The sequence below is a fragment of the Cetorhinus maximus genome, chromosome 13 (genome assembly GCF_964194155.1).
Source record: "Cetorhinus maximus chromosome 13, sCetMax3.hap1.1, whole genome shotgun sequence".
NCBI lineage: Eukaryota > Metazoa > Chordata > Chondrichthyes > Lamniformes > Cetorhinidae > Cetorhinus > Cetorhinus maximus.
In genome coordinates, this window is record NC_135891.1 from 99066990 (window position 1) to 99083652 (window position 16663).

The window sequence follows — 16663 nt, forward strand, 5'->3', positions numbered from 1 at the left end:
AAATCTAGTTACAAATCTCCTTCCGTACTGATGCCTGCATCCTGTTTCGAGACGATCTCGCCATCCCGTTACCATTGTATCCTCCATTTTTCTGTCTTACCACTGAATGACCTATTTGCGCCAGAAAGGAATGTTTTCAGAGGATTTTTTTTTGAAAAAGAGCTTCTGACATCTGTTCTAACAGTGCGTCTTTCCAAAAATTTAACTCCCGTCAAAACTAGGGGCAGAATTTTCTGTCTACTGGGTGGGTGGGCCTAACCCAATCTCCGGCGGGCGGGGAGCTGATCCCCGCTGGAGAAGTGGGCCCCGCCGCCATTTTAAGTGGGCGGGCCAATTAAGGCCCGCCCAGCGTGACACCCGGCGGGAAGCGCTATGCGCTCCCTGTGCGGGCGGGGGTATTCCCCAAAAGCGAGAGTGCGCTCTTTCACGCATGCGCACGAAAGAGCGCCCATCTCCCTGAGGCTAAGTGCTGCTCAGGGAGATCGCTGACAGCTATATAAACATTAAAAATAGAGAAAAACAACCCTTAACATGTCCCCCTCATGTGACAATGTCACACGAGATGGGACATGTTAATAAATTTCATTAAAACTTTATTCAACTTTTTAAATCCCTACATGAAACCTCATCCCACCGGTGGATGAGGTTTCATGTTTTTTCTATTTGCCGCCGGGGCTCCTGGCCGACCCGCCGACCTTAAGGTTGGACGGGCAGGTCCTTTAATTGTTTTAATGATCCTGTCAATGGCCTCAATTGGCCATTGACAGGTCAGCGGGCCCGCAGCAGATTTTGCTGTGCCCCCGCCTTCCTGAAAATTTAAATGGGGCGCGGTGACGTCAGGGGTTCCCCCCCATCGTCATCCTGCGTCATTTTGCGCATCAGCAAGCGGGCCCCACCCCCTGCTCGCCGACGGCAAAATTCAGCCCTAGAAGTGTGCCCATACTCGATACTTTGGCACAGTCTAGTAACTTAAGTACCAGCACTGATTGCAAAAAATCTATCTAGAAATTCCCCAATCTTGCATATAGTCTACTGAGTTCTATTATGTAATCTTCTATGGAACTATCCTCCAACTTTGATTTTGTCAAAATCTGACCATGCCTCATAGGCACTTAAGTCATCCTTTTGATAAATCTTATCCATAAAATCTGTAGTTTCTCCAAACCTTCATCCGTATCCAAATGCTCAGGCTCCAACTCTGAAAATACTTTCTCTACTGTTTGAAAGCAAAATAAGATGCAAAGTGCCAAGGTCATTCCCTGTTTTTCCTTCGGCAAGGATATAGTAGCCATGTGGACATGGTTACTTCATTCTTCCATTGTTCATATGGTTGACACTCAGAAAACAAATCGGTGGGTAATCTTACCACAACACTCTACATTTTGATTCAGCCATTTTTGTTTGAGTGACTCCAAACCACTCTTCTCAAAGTTGATTCCAAATAGTCTTTTGTCTGAAGAAAGTTTAGTTTCTAATCTTTTACTTACAAGCAGCAACCATCCTCTGCTACCACTGTTAGAGTTCCAATAGCTGCTTGACAATAAAGCTAAGACCAAGACTAACTTTTTCAGAGTTTTATTCTGGCATATAAAACCCCTACAGGTTCCTCGTCTCAAGTTTTCCCTTTTTATACATACCAAAATGGCGTACTTAGCTTGTTAAGGAGTTTAGATGGTAATAATTAGTTGAGTGTTAATGGTTTCGTTCCCCAACAGTCCAGCCAGTGACATTATAAGTTAATATATAACATCTTCATAAGTGTGTTAAACCACATAGCAACAGAGGACAGTGGTTCACAGGTGGTGACATGATTGGCATCCCAGGGTGCCATGTTCAAGAGTAAGCAAGTAAACAGTGGTCAGGGGTGTGCTTTGGTCCTCACCTCGCCTCACTGCTACCCTCTCCTCCACACACTTCTGCTCTCACTGTGGTGTGTTTCCCTAATCTCCTGCTCTTCCCCCTGCTCCCTTGGTACTTTCTCAATGTTCTGCTCTCCCTGGGCTCCTCCTCTTCATGCTCCTGCCAAGAATAGACAGACTGCAGTGAGAAACAGGCACACCCATCTAACTGATATTTCTAAGTAAATACCTGTTTTCTGAAAGCATTAGTTAAACATTCTTTACCTGCTGGACATTCATCTTATGAGCATTATATAATTTAGTTGAGGAGTCCATTTTCACTAATCCATTTGAAAAGGCATCCTTAAACCAAGAATATTTGAGACACAATAATGAATATCCATGCAGACAGTATTGGATTCCAAGAGCTGGCGTAGGTAAAATGGACCAAATAGTAGCCATCATTTTAATATGGAAAATTCAATTTGGATGCAAATTACGATTAATTAAGAATTTGCCTAATCCAGTTTACAATAAAACAAAAATATATACTTGCACAGAAACCAGCAAAAAGACTCATTATATGTCTTAAAGGAATGAGCTGAGAAAGACTGGAGAAATTTGGTCTTTACAACGTTGGGTTATTTTAAATAAAGGTACAAATGATAGCAAAGTTGAAGAGGATAGCATTTCATAAGTCAATGGACTTTTCTCATTCGTGACATTTCTTAGGTTCTTAATGGGCATGAAAGAATTATGAGCAGGATCAGACCATTCAGCCCCTCAAGCCCACTTTGCCATTTGATAAGATCATGGCTCATCTGAATGTGGCCTCAACACCACTTTCCTGTCTGTCTGCTGCCGCCCACCCTACATAACTTTCTACTCCCTTACTGATCAAAAATCTAACTCAATCTTGAACATATTCAGTGACCCAGCCTCCACTGCTTTCTTGGGAAGAGAATTCCATGGACTGATGACCCTCAAAAAAAAATTGAAAATTGTCCTTAGCCCAGTCTTGAATGGTAGACCCTTAATTTTTAAGCTGTGTTTCCTGGTTCTAGACTCCTCCACAGGAGAAAAATCCTCAGTATCCACCCTGTCAAGTCCCCTCAGGATCTTATATGTTTCAATACGATCATCTCTCATTCTTCTAAACTCCAGTGGGTATAGGCCCAACCTGCTCAATTTTTCCTCATAAAGATAACCCCTTCATCCCAGGAATCAATCGAGTGAACCTCCTCTGAACTGCTTGTAATGTAATTATATCATTTTTTAAGTAAGGAGACCAAAACTGCACCAACTACTCCAGATGTGGCGTCACCAATGTCCTGTACAACTTGTTACAACCATAGCCGATGTTATTTGCTGAGTAAGTCAAATCCCACAGGGGAACTAGTCTAACTGATCATAACTTTTTTCTGTATTTTGAAAACGAGGGGAAAACTACTGATCCCAAAATCCTAGTAGCACTTATAGGGTTTTAAAATTAAAATCTTGATTTAAAAAACAAACACACAAGATTAAAATTACACAGTTAGAACAGTCTTACAAAAAAAACCACTTGGTCAGAACACACAAGTAAACTACTTGGCAACAGCTTCCCTATAGATTTTAACCATAAAAATCCAGTAATAGTACTCAAGGCAAAAGCTGCTGCTACTTTAGAGTATACCACATGACTTCTCACTCTCTTGCGCTCTGCTGATGAAAACCGAAGGAAGTTCTGACACAGACTGCCTTCTGAAAACAAAGTCTTTTCTGGCTTGAAACTGGAAGGCTGCTTTAAATTCACAGCCTTTCTCAGCACAGAGCTGGCTCGGGACATCTCCCCCACATAGCCAACACAACTCAACTAAACATCTTTCCTTAAATATCCTTTTCCACTTTGATCTTTGACTCATTGTTCCAAGCACCTCTTTGAACTCAATTTTTCCAAAATATAAAAATCTTTCATGTTTTCCCATTGCCTCCACTTTTGGGTAAAATAATATTTAATAACCTTCCCTTCTTTGCTTATGAAACCTTTGTAAGTTGTAAAAGTCCCTTGTCACTTCTAAACTCCCTTTGAAATTTAACAGTTGAAAAATCAAGTCCTTACCTATCACCTAATGCAAATTTTAAAACCCAACCAATTCACTCATTTTCAACTTCACCATAGCCTCTCATTACAAATGCATGCATCTAGCTCCTTTACCTTTCATCTGTCTGTTTCCACAGACAACCTGTCTTTACTAACCTACCCCCCCTCCAGTTTAATTACATGCACACACACACACAACCTTCTTTACAGAATACCACCATATTCCCAAAAATATTAAAAGAAATAACATCCATCTTCACAAACTGTAGGATAACTTTCTTACTTTTATGCTTGATTCTCCTTGCAATAATCATCAGCATTTAGTTTGCCTTCCTAATCACTTTCTGCACCTAAATATCAACTTTTTGTGATTATGTACCAGGACACCCAGATCCCCCATACAGTAGAGTTTTGCAGTCTCTTTCCATTCAATATACTGCTTTTTTGTTCTTCTTTCCTGTTCTTCCTGCCAAAGTAGACAAGTTTACATTATACTCCATCTGCCATTTTTTTTCCCACTCAAAGTCTACAGAGGGACTTAGGCTATGTCCTCTTGACAACTTTCTTTCCTACCTATCTTTGTGTCATCAGCAAATTTAGCTACTATACCTTCAGCACCCCCACCCAAGTCATTGATATAGATTGTAAATAGTTGAGGCTGCAGCACTGATCCCTGTGGCACTCCACTAATAACAGCTTGCCAACCTGAAAATAATCCATTTATCCCTACTGTTTCCTGTTAGCGAACCAATCCTCTATCCATGCTAATATGTTACCCCTACACCATGAGCTCTTAATTTAATTAGTAACCTTTGATATGGCACCTTGTTGAATGCATTTTGGAAATCCACATATACCACATCTACAGGTTCCCCTTTATACACCTTGTCTGTTATTTCCTCAAAGAAATCTAATAAATTACGCTAGCATGATTTCTCTTTCATAAAACCATGTTGACTCTGCCTGATTGTATTATGATTTTTTTTTTAATGTCCTTCTCTTGCCTCCTTAATAATGGATTCTAGCATTTTCTCTATGACAGACATTAGGCTAACTGGCCTAGTATCCTGCTTTCTGCATCCCTCTCTTCTTGAATGGAGGTGTTATATTTTCAATTTTCCAATCCACTGGGACCTTTCCAGAATCTAGGGAATTTAAGAAGATGCATCTACTATCTCTGCAGCCACTTCTTTTAAGACATTAGGATGAAAGCCATCACTTCCAGGGGACTTGTCAATCTTTAATTCTAATAGTTTTCCCAGTACCATTTCCTTAGTGATTGTGAGTGTTTTAAGTTCCTCCTTCCCTTTTGCCTCACTCGTATTTAGGCCATGGGAACGCTGACTTGCTGAAAGCCAAAGTAACTTGTACTCATTAGAAAAACAGAATATTTCAGAATTCCAGCATCTGCAGTAACAGAAAATGCTGTAAACACGACAGGTCAGGCAGCATTTGCAGAGAGATAAACAGTTAACGTTTCAGGTCGATTACCTTTCATCAGAACTGGGAAAAGTTAGAGATGTGATGGGTTTTGAGCAAGGGGTGACCTATTGCATCCCTAACTTTTCCCCTCAGTTTTAGTGAAAGGTCATCAACCTAAAACATGAACTGTTTCTCTCTCCACAGATACTGCCTGACCTGCAGAATATTTCCAGCATTTTTTTGTTTTTATAACTTATGTACTATACATTTTGTACTGCGGCTTAAGTGTACATTTTAAACAGCTATTCATGAATATCCAATTAATGTCCAAGGCAGCCACGAGCACGCTCCACGCTCATTAGAAATAATTTTTAAAAATCAATATAGCACATTTTTCCAGTTGATTTTTAAACCAAATTTAGGGGTATAGAATGTACACTTCCATAGTTCAGAAATAATGCTGCTCTATATTTGTGATAATAAATGAATTAAGTAATCTGCTGCATCATTAGATATAATTGCATTCTTGATGTAGTTACACCATGGACTAGGAATAGAATCCTGTATTGTGGCAGAGCCGTGACCTCTGGATCGAAATTGCATGTTAATCCTCCAAAATTGGAGCACAAAGAAACTGTATTTAAATCTACAATTAAGTCTCTGATGGTTTTCTTTCCCTTTCTTTGTAGTTGTGGCTGCCAATGATCTAAAGTGGCAAACAACTGGTATCTTCCGTCCATTTGTTGAAGTTAATATGATTGGGCCTCATCTTAGTGACAAGAAGAGGAGGTTTGCCACCAAATCCAAAAACAATAGCTGGGCTCCAAAATTCAACGAAACTTTTCAATTGTATGTATCTTTTTGATCTCTATTTATAAAATGCTTACTTCATAACTTGTTGATTTAGTTAGTGCAACAACAGTCCACCACCTGAGGCAGAAAGTCAGTGGTGCCAATTTTTGTGTGTACTGCTGTATGTCATTTCAAAATGGTTAAGTAGCAGCCCAGTGGTAATGTTCTAATTTTCTGGGATTATCCCAGTTGTACAATCACTTGCATCTTTCAGGTGAACTTTTTAACCAAAATAGGGAACTCATTGGTCATGAGAGCAGTAAATTTCACCACTGGGCAATTTTAAGGGACACATACATAACACTTACAGATCAATGCACAAACAAGCCTTTGGCCCCATCGATCCATGTCGGTGTTTGTCCTTCATACGAGCAATAGTCCTAATCTCATGCCAATTTTATTCCTATGCCCTTCATTCACCTATCTAACCTCTTCCTAAAAGGTTGGCATGGTCTCTGCTTCAGGCACTACATTAGTCCACAGCCTCACAACCTTCCCTGTGGAAATAGGTTTCTCCTGCCCTGTCTTAAATCTTTTACAATTAGCCTTATAGCATGTCCCTTCATTCTACACCCCCTCAAACGCTAAAAAGTGTCTGTTTCTTTGTTTGCTGTTCCATCTCTATATAATTTTAAACACCTTTATCAAATCACCCCATAATCTCCTTGGTTCTAAAAACAACAGGCCCAATTTTGTAAGAACTGTATCTTTATTTCTTCATACCTGACAATATTCCGATTGACTCTGCACTCACTTTCTCTATTGTGCCAACATCCTTCCTAATCCTAAAACTGCAAGTACATCTTCAACTGTGGTCTTAATGAGGTTTTATATAGATTTATCATTGCATTGCAGCTTTTAAATTCTTTATCTCTTGCCATTAAAGCTGGTATTCCATTAATATTTTAGCACTAAAGTGCTGATTTTAATGTTTTGTAAGCCTGAACCACAAATCCCTCTACTCTTCAACATCACATTAGGTTAATTACTTTTAAATACCAAAATGTATCACCTCACATTTTACTGATGCTTAATTCTATTTTTTTTTTGCGCTCTATCATGTTAATATCATTTTGCTTTGGTCCTCAATTATTTACCCTCTCTAATCTTCCTGCATCCCTACTCTTGGCCTTGTCCCATCTCAAGAGTTAGCTGTCACAAAAGCAGCCCCCATGTTCCAATCCAAAATTGCAACTTTCTGCTCTCCCATTCCCCATCTTGTTATAATCAAAACTGCCGACAACCAAGGTGCTGTTGTAAGGCAGGAGGACCTCTGGCTGAAGCTGAACACAAACTATCTGATGGCCCCTTTCATGACCCTAGTCCTGAATAAAGAATCAGAATTTCTCCGGCTGTTACCAATTTAATCTTTTCTGGAGAGCTTCTCCCTCTCCCAACCGCTGCCTTGAACCTATTTGCTTACAATTTCAGTCTGTTCCTCTCCCTCTGGACTTATCTAGATTCTATCCTTTCCCCAATTCCAGGACTCCTCTGATGCCCTCTACCACTTTCTACAGCCCCCATCATCTCATTTTCACCATGGGCATACAGTGCCTCTGCATATCCATCTCTCTCCAGAAGCATCTTCCCTTAAACAGTGGTCAGATTAGTTCAGCATGATCCACTTCTGACTCTTCTCTTGTCATCCGGGATATTTCTCCATTCATAATGCCTCTTTCCTTATTGCTTTTACTGAATTTGTTCTTACCTTTGAAAAAAACTTCTCATTTACCTCTACTTACTCCAGATAAAAGGCCTCAATATGGGAGATTACATCAGTCTCAGCTATGCACATCCTTTAGCATGATACGTGAAACATTCATTTCCAGTACTGTTCAGCCTACCCACGCCACCACCTCTTCCTCCATTAGATTTACAACTGTTGGCACTGCTTCATGCCCTTGTTCTGACTGGGAAAAATTTATTAACCTCAATTCAAATTTGCACTTCCATTTCTCTAACACTTCCCTGCCCTTGCTGAACTTCACACATCAGGCCCACTGCTTCTTCCAGCTAACTGATTTATTGTTTTTTTCCCTATTCTGCTTTCTGTAAAGACTCCACCCCCATTTCCCAGGTTCATGTCTCTCCTTGGGTAAGAGGACCAAAACTGCACACAATGGTCTTACCAAAGCCCTATGGAATTGCAATAAGGTTGACGGCTAAAATACCATTTACTTTCCTGATTGCTTGCTGTATCTGCATGTTAACTTTGTGATTCATTTTCAAGACACCCAGATCGTTCCAAATACCAATATTCCCCAGTCTTAATGTAAAAAGTTAAGATTTTCTATTTTCCTGCCAAAGTGGATAACTTTGCATTTCTCCATGCATTTCATCAGATTCCTGTCCACACACTTAACCTGTGAGTCATTTTTCAGCTGCTCTGCATCCTTCTTACAGCTTACTTTCACACCTTTGTATCATCTGCAAATTTCAATAGATTATACTCGGTTCCCTCATCTTATTCAATTATATGGATTTAAATAGCTGAGATCCAAGAATTGATTCTTGCAATATCCCTCTAGTTACAGCCTGCCAACCTGAAAATGATCCATTTATTCACGTTGCTTTCTGTCCATTAAACAATTCTCAATCCATGCTGAAGAAGAATGCAGGGGGCTTACCTAAATGAGATGACAAATCTGTGAAGCTACAATACAGGAATGCTTGCATGCCAAACGAAAGCGACATGCGATAGACAGAGCTAAGCGATCCTACAACCAACAGTTCAGATCCAAGCTCTGCAGTCCTGCCACATCCAGTCACGAATGGTGGTGAACAATTAAACAACTAGCTGGAGGACTCCACAAATATCCCCATCCTCAATGATGGGGGCGCCCAGCGCATCAGAGCAAGAGACAAGGGTTTGCAAACATCTTTAGCCAGAAGTGTTGAATAGATGATTAATCTGTGTCCTCCTAAGGTCCTCAGGATCATGGATGCCAGTCTTCAGCCAATTCTATATACTCCACATGCTATCTACTGAAGGCACTGAATACTGTAAAAACCCTGATAATATCCCAGCAATAGTACTGAAGACTTGTGCTCCAGAGCTAACCATGTCCATAGCCAAGCTGTTCTACCAACACTGGCATCTACCCAGCAATGTGGAAAATTTCCCAGCCATGTCCTGTCCACAAAAAGCAGGAGAAATCCAATCCAGTTAATTGTAGCCCATCAGTCTACTCTCGATCAAAAATGATGGAAGGGGTCATTGACACTGCTAGCAACAAGTGCTTACTCAGCAATAACCTGCTCACTGATACTCAGTTTGGATTCCAGCTCCTGACCTCAGTACAGCCTTGGTCAAATCCTGGACAAAAGAACTGAACTTGAGGTGACGGTGACTGCCCTTGCCATCAAGGCAGTATTTGACCACTTGTGGCATCAAGAAGCCCGAGCAAAACTGGAGTCAATTGGGTTTGGGAAAAAAAAAAGCTTCACTGGTTGAAGTTATAACTAGCATAAAGATAGATGGTTGTGATTGTTGGAGGTCAAATCATCTCATTCCCAGGACATCACTGCAGGAGTTCCTCAGGATAGTATCCTAGGCCCAACCATCTTCAGCTGTTTCATCAATGACCTTCCTTCCATCATAAAGGTAAGAAGCAGGGATGTGCAATCATCAGTGAACAATGTTCAGCACCATTCGCGACTCAGATTCTGAAACAGTCCATGTCCATATACAGCAAAACCTGGGCAGCATTCAGGCTTGGGCTGATAAGTGGCAAGTAACATTTGCAACACACAATTCCAAGCAATGACCATCTCCAGAGAGAATATAACCATCTCCATTTGACATTCAATGGCAGTACCATCACTGAATCCCCACTAACAACATTCTAGGGGTTACGATTGACCAGACACTGAACAGGACCTGCTACAGCACTTGCCTGCCAATTTCATTACAGACATTTAAAAATAAAATAGGAAAAAGTACTGCCAGCTGCATAAATACAGTGGCTACGAGAGCAGCTCAGAGGCTAGGAATCCTGTAGCGGGTAACTCTCCTCCTGACTCCCCAAAGCCTGTCTACCATCTACAAGGCACAAGTCAGGAGTGAGTGTGATGGAATATTCTCCACTTGCCTGGATGAGTGCAGCTCCAACAACACAAGAAACTTGACACTATCTAGCACAAAGTTGCCCACTTAATTGGCACCCTATCCATCACCTTAAACGTTTATCCCCTACACCACCGCCACACAATGGCAGCAGTGTGTACCATGTACAGGTGCACTCCAGCAACTCGCCAAGGCTCCTTCCACAGCACCTTCCAGACCCATGTGGGAACACCATCATCTGCAAGTTCCCCTCCAAGTCACACACTGCCCTGATTTGGAACTATATCGGCATTCCTTCACTATCACTGGACACAAAGCCCTGAAATTCCCTTGTTAACACCACCGTGGTGTTCCAACAACACGAACTGCAGCGGTGCAAGAAGGTGTCTCACCACCACCTTCAAGGTGAATTAGTGATGGGCAATAAATGTTGGCCAGCCCAGCAACACCCACATCCCACAACAGAATAAATGAAATCACCCCCACTTTCATGAGCTCTAATTTTGTATTCTAACAGAAATCATCCTGTTTTAATGTGCTTGGGATGAGGCGATTGAACCTCTCAGTTGAAGTGGACTGAGCTAAATATTCCACATGCTGACATTTTTAATGATTCAAGCATTGAAAGTGTGTTAACGTATTATAGTTGGTATTACAAGTATAATTTACTCATATTTGTAATGTTGAGAAGGAGAATTGTTCTTCTTCTGATCTTTTTTCCCCCCATTTGTGTACCAAACATTTAATAACTTGTTTAACTTAACATTTTTCTACATTAATCCATCATTAACATTTTGCTTATTAAAATGTTAGCATTCATACAAAGATTAATAACAGCAGTGTAGCTATAACCTCCTGCAGCTTTAAATTTTATTAATATGGGAATTTAATTTAATTCTTTTAATTCATTCACGGGATGTGGGCTTCGCTGGCTCGGCCAGCATTTATTGCCCATCCCTAGTTGCCCTTGAGAAGGTGGTGGTGAGCTGCCCTCTTGAACCGCTGCAGTCCATGTGGTGTAGGGAGTCCACAGTGCTATTAGGGAGTTCCATGATTTTGATCCAGCAAACAATGATGGAACAGCAATATATTTCCAAGCCAGGATGGTGAGTGGCTTGGAGGGGAACTTCCAGGTGGCAGTGTTCCCATCTATCTGCTGCCTTTGTCCTTCTCAATGATAGTGGTCATGGGTTTTGAAGGTGCTGTCTGTCAAAGGAGCCTTGGTGAATTCCTGCAGTGCATCTTGTAGATGGTACACACTGCTGGCGCAGTGGTGGAGGGGGTGAATGTTTGTGGATGTGCTGCCAACCAAGTGGGCTGCTTTGTCCTGGATGGTGTCAAATTTCTTGAGTGTTGTGGGAGCTGCACTCATCCAGGCAAGTGGGGAGTATTCCATCACACTCCTGACCTGTGCCTTGTAGATGGTGGACAGGTTTTGGGGAGTCAGGAGGTGAGTTACTTGTCGCACGATTCCTAGCCTCTGACCTGCTCTTATAGCCACAGTATTTATATGGCTAGTCCAGTTCAGTTTCTGGTCGATGGTAACCCCCAGGATGTTGCTAGTGGGGGATTCAGTAATGGTAATGCCATTAAACGTCAAGGGACGATGGTTGGATTCTCTCGTTGGAGATGGTCATTGCATGACACTTGTGTGGCGTGAATGTTACTTGACCCTTGTCAGCCCAAGCCTGGATATTGTCCAGGTTTTGCTGCATTTGGACATGGACTGCTTCAGTATTTGAGGAGTCATGAATGGTGCTGAACATTGTGCAATCATCAACAAACATCCCAACTTCAGATCTTATGATGGAAGGAAAGTCATTGATGAAACAGCTGAAGATGGTTGGTCCCAGGACACTACCCTGAGGAACTCCTGCAGTGATGCCCTGGAGCTAAGATAACTGACCAACAACCACAACCATCTTCCTTTGTGCTAGGTATGACTCCAAACAGAGTGTTTTCCCCCTGATTCCCATTGACTCCATTTTTTCTAGGGCTCCTTGATGCCACACTTGGTCAAATGCGTCCTTGATGTCAAGGGCAGTCACTCTCACCTCACAAGTTCAGATCTTTTGTCCATGTTTGAACAAAGGCTGTAATGAGGTCTGGAGCTGAGTGGCCCTGGCAGAACCCAAATTGGGCGTCAGTGAGCAGGTTATTGCTAAGCAAGTGCCGCTTAATAGCACTGTTGATGACCCCCCCTTCCATTATTTTACTGATGATGGAGAGTAGACTGATGGCACAGTAATTGGCTGGGTTGGATTTAGCCTTTTTGTGTACAGGACATACCTGGGCAATTTTCCCAGCCGGGTAGATGCCAGTGTTGTAGCTGTACTGGAACAGCTTGGCTAGGGACACGGCAAGTTCTGGAGCACAAGTCTTCAGTACTGTCGGAATATTGTCAGGGCCCATAGCCTTTTCAGCATCCAGTGTCTCAGCTGTTTCTTGATATCACGTGGAGTGAATTGAATTGGCTGAAACTGGCATTTGTAATGCTGGGAACCTCCAGAGGAGGCCGAGATGGATCATCCAGTGGGTCCTTCTGTCTGAAGATTGTAGCAAATACTTCAGCCTTAGCCTTATCTTTTGCACTGATTTGTTGGGTTCCTTCATCATCATTGAGGTTGGGGATACTTGTGGAGCCTCCTCCTCCACTGAGTTGTTTAATTGTCCACCATCATTCATGACTGGATGTGATAGGACTGCAGAGCTTAGATCTGATCCATTGGTTATGGGATCGCTTAGCCCCATCACTTGCTGCTTAGGACTACTTGCGTGCCAAACAGCATGTGTTATATCTTCACAAGTTTCCTTGATCATGTTTGACCTGGTGCCATGAGACTTCATGGAGTCTGAAGTCGATGCTAAGAACTCCCAGGGGGACTCCCTCCTGACAATATACCACAGTGCCACCACCTCTGCTGGACCTGTCCTGCCAGTGGGACAGGATATACCCAGGTGATGGTGATGTCTGAGACATTATTTATAATATATGATTCCATTAGGATGATTCTGTCAGGTTGTTGCTTGACTAGTCTATGTGACAGCTCTCCCAATTTTGGCACTAGCCCCCAGATGTTAGTAAGGAGTCGACAGGGCTGAGATTGCCATTGTCGATTTCCGGTGCCTAGGTCAATGTCAGGTGGTCCATCCAATTTCATTCATTTATGACTTTGTAGCAGTTTGTTACAAGTGAGTGGCTTGAGTCAGATGGCATTTTAAGAGTCAGTCACATCGCTGTGGGTCTGGAGTCATGCGTAGGCCAGACCAGGTAAGGATAACAGATTTCCTTCTCTATAAGACATTAGTGAACCAGATAGGTGTCTTACAACAGTGTTAGAGCATCTGCCGTGGCGGAATTCGAAACGGGTCCCTAGAGCACTACCCTAGGTCTCTATATTACTAGTCTGGTGACAATACCACAATGCTATCACCTCCCCACAGATGGGAAAAGGGCAGAGCTGCTAATTAATAGTAATCACCTTCAGCTCTTTTTGAATTAAAACAGCTGCTGTTATCACAGAACAATTACAACAGGATGGATGTCATTTAGTCCCATGTCCCCATGCTGGTTCTCTACAGGACCAACAGAATAATCTCACTCCTCCACCCTTTGGCCATAGCCTAGCATTTCCTCTCTTCAGGTGCTTTTCCAATTCCCTTTGGAAAGCCACATCTGAATCTGCCTCCAGCGCTCACTGAATTCTAGATCCTAACCACTCACTGTGAACATTTTTCTTCATGCTGCTGTTTCTTCTTTTGCCTCCTACCAACAGGATCAAAGGATCAATTTCTCCCCATCAATCCTGTCTAGACCCCACATGATTTTGAACATCTCTATCAAATATCCTCAATCTATCCATGTAACTGAAGTCCCTCACCCCAGAACCACACTCAAATCTATTCTGCACCCTCTCTAATGCCTTCACATCCTTCCTAAAGCTGCATTGCCCAGTATTGGGCATACCTCTGCAGTTGAGGTCACTAGTGTTTATAACAGCTCACCACAAGTTCCTTGCTTTAGTACTCAATGCCTTTATAAGCCCAGGTTCCCATATGCCTTTTTAACTACTGTCTCAATTTGCCCTGCCACCTTCAATGATTTTTGCCCATATACCCCCATTCTCTCTCCCTGCACTCCCTTTAGAACTGTACTCTTTAGATTGTATTGCCTCTCTTCATTCTTGCTACCAAAGTGCAACATTTCACACTTCTCTGCATTAAATTTCATGTCACATGTCACATGTCCACCCATTCTATCAGCCTGCCTTTGCTTTCTTGAAGTCTATCACTCAATTCATAATGCTTCCAAGTTTTGCAGCATCTGCAAATTTTGAAATTGTGCCTTTGGGTCATTTATATGTAATGTTAATAAAAGCTGTGATCCTATGACTGACACCTGGGCAACATTACTCTATCTTTCTCTAATCTGAGAAGCCACCATTCACCACTACTTTATTTTCTGTCACCCAATGTCATATCCATGCTACCAGTGTCCTTTTTTACACCATGGGCTTCAACTACACTGACAAGCCTATTATGTGGGACTATATCAAACACCTTTTAGAAGTCCATGTATGCCACATCAACTGTATTTCCCTTGTAAACCCTCTTACTGCATCAGGTCTGTATGCTGCAACTATTTTAAGTCAATTTATTCTAAATTGTCAACTTCTTCCTTACTGAGTTATTGCATCTAACAGTAGACAAAATGGTTAGGGCAAATAAATTATTAGTTGCCATACTAGAGTTGGGGCTAGATTAGTTTTGTAGGTATACTATCAACTTAATTTGCTTCATTTCTTTTTAAACACAGCACCTTGAGCGCTGAGGACGGCCCAGAATGTTATGAACTCCAGATTTGCGTGAAGGATTACTGTTTTGCCCGAGAAGATCGAAGTGTTGGCATCGCTGTGATGCAGCTACGTGACATCATTCAGAAGGGAAGCTGCGCTTGCTGGTTACCACTTGGCCGCAGAATTCATATGGATGAGACAGGACTAACTGTCCTCAGGATACTTTCACAAAGAAACAATGACGAGGTGGCAAAGGAGTTTGTAAAATTAAAATCTGACATACGTTCTGCTGAAGAAGGCAGTTGAAAAAAAGTGGCCAAAATCAAAAAGTAGAGCAGAGTTTAGAACTTCAATTTCTTAAACTCTTGGAGCTTCTGTTTTCTCATCTAAATGAAGCCAGATGTCCCACTTATGAAATAAGCAAAAAAAGATTCAGCAAGAGGTCTGATTCAAGTTTTGGTATATGCATGATGTCTCTGTAGTTTTTTTTTGCCAGCGTGGACAATTAATTTTATTTTTTGTTCATGAGAGGCAGTACCCAGCCCCTTAGAAATCTGAATATTCAAGTAACAATTGGATTGACTTTACCTTAAGGCTAATATCACTTGTGTAAATAAATCCCGCATGACTCTACTGAGCCTGTGTACAATGAGCACTGTGATCCTGTCCTTGTGGAGAGACCTACAGCTGAGAACTTATATACCTCTTGTGAAAAGTCTCAGTTACCTTCCTCTTCAACACCAAAATGCCAAAGTGTCTTTATACTCACTGGTGTAGCCAATTTCTTACACATTCCATGGTATTTCCTGAACAGATTGCTTTGCTGGAGCTGTACTCACAAACAGGCTTGGTATTCTACAAACCATAGGATTAGACCCAAGTTTTGCATTTAATTTATTGCACTGCAAAAAAAAAGTGACAGCTGTAAAATAATTAGGCTAGTTCCCAACATACATTTAAAATTCTGGTGTAAGAAAGAATGGAAAGATTAACATCTAACTAGCTATTCTAAGGATCATTAACCCTTAGGTCAATCCAAAACTCCCATCTATTAATCAATTTTGTTTCAGTTTATACACTGTGACTGAAATAATATTGTAATAAGCACGAGTAGCCACAATTGAAATAATTTTACATATTAACACCTTGAATCTACTATACTTTTTCACCACTCTCTCTGCATTCTACCTCTTAAATTTTATTCCAACTTTTTTAAAAAAATCTTTTCAGATGTGGGTGACACTCCATTTATCATCCATCCCTGAAATGGCTTAACAAGCCAATAGAGGGCAGTTAAAAATCAACCACATTATTATAGATCTGAAGTCATATATAGGCAAAGACTATATACAAGGACAGTATTAGTTCCTTCACTAAGTTAGTGAGCCAGGTCAGTTTATACGACAATCTGCTAAATTACATGGTCATCATTACTGATGGTTTGGGTTTCTAGATTGTTAATACAGTAACAACTAAGCTAATGTTCCACTAATATGCCATCCATTTATTCTATTTGTTTTCCCTTGCCACCACTGTCCCTTGAGATAGTTTGGGGCCAATTTACAAAACTTGGTTTAAAAAAAAGGAAACACCAATTTTCTGCAAC

The 16663-nt window shown here is 41.4% G+C and overlaps 1 protein-coding gene across 1 annotated transcript in view; it reads left to right on the forward strand.

Moving 5' to 3' along the window:
- LOC144688872 (protein unc-13 homolog A-like) overlaps window positions 1-15708 on the forward strand; it is a 425192-nt gene extending 409484 nt beyond the window's left edge. Inside the window, exons 42-43 of the mRNA XM_078555875.1 lie at window positions 6033-6192; window positions 15078-15708. Coding sequence (XP_078412001.1) covers window positions 6033-6192; window positions 15078-15363 — 446 coding nt within the window. The 3' untranslated portion in view covers window positions 15364-15708. The remainder of the gene's footprint in view (window positions 1-6032; window positions 6193-15077) is intronic.
- Window positions 15709-16663: the final 955 nt, after the last annotated feature.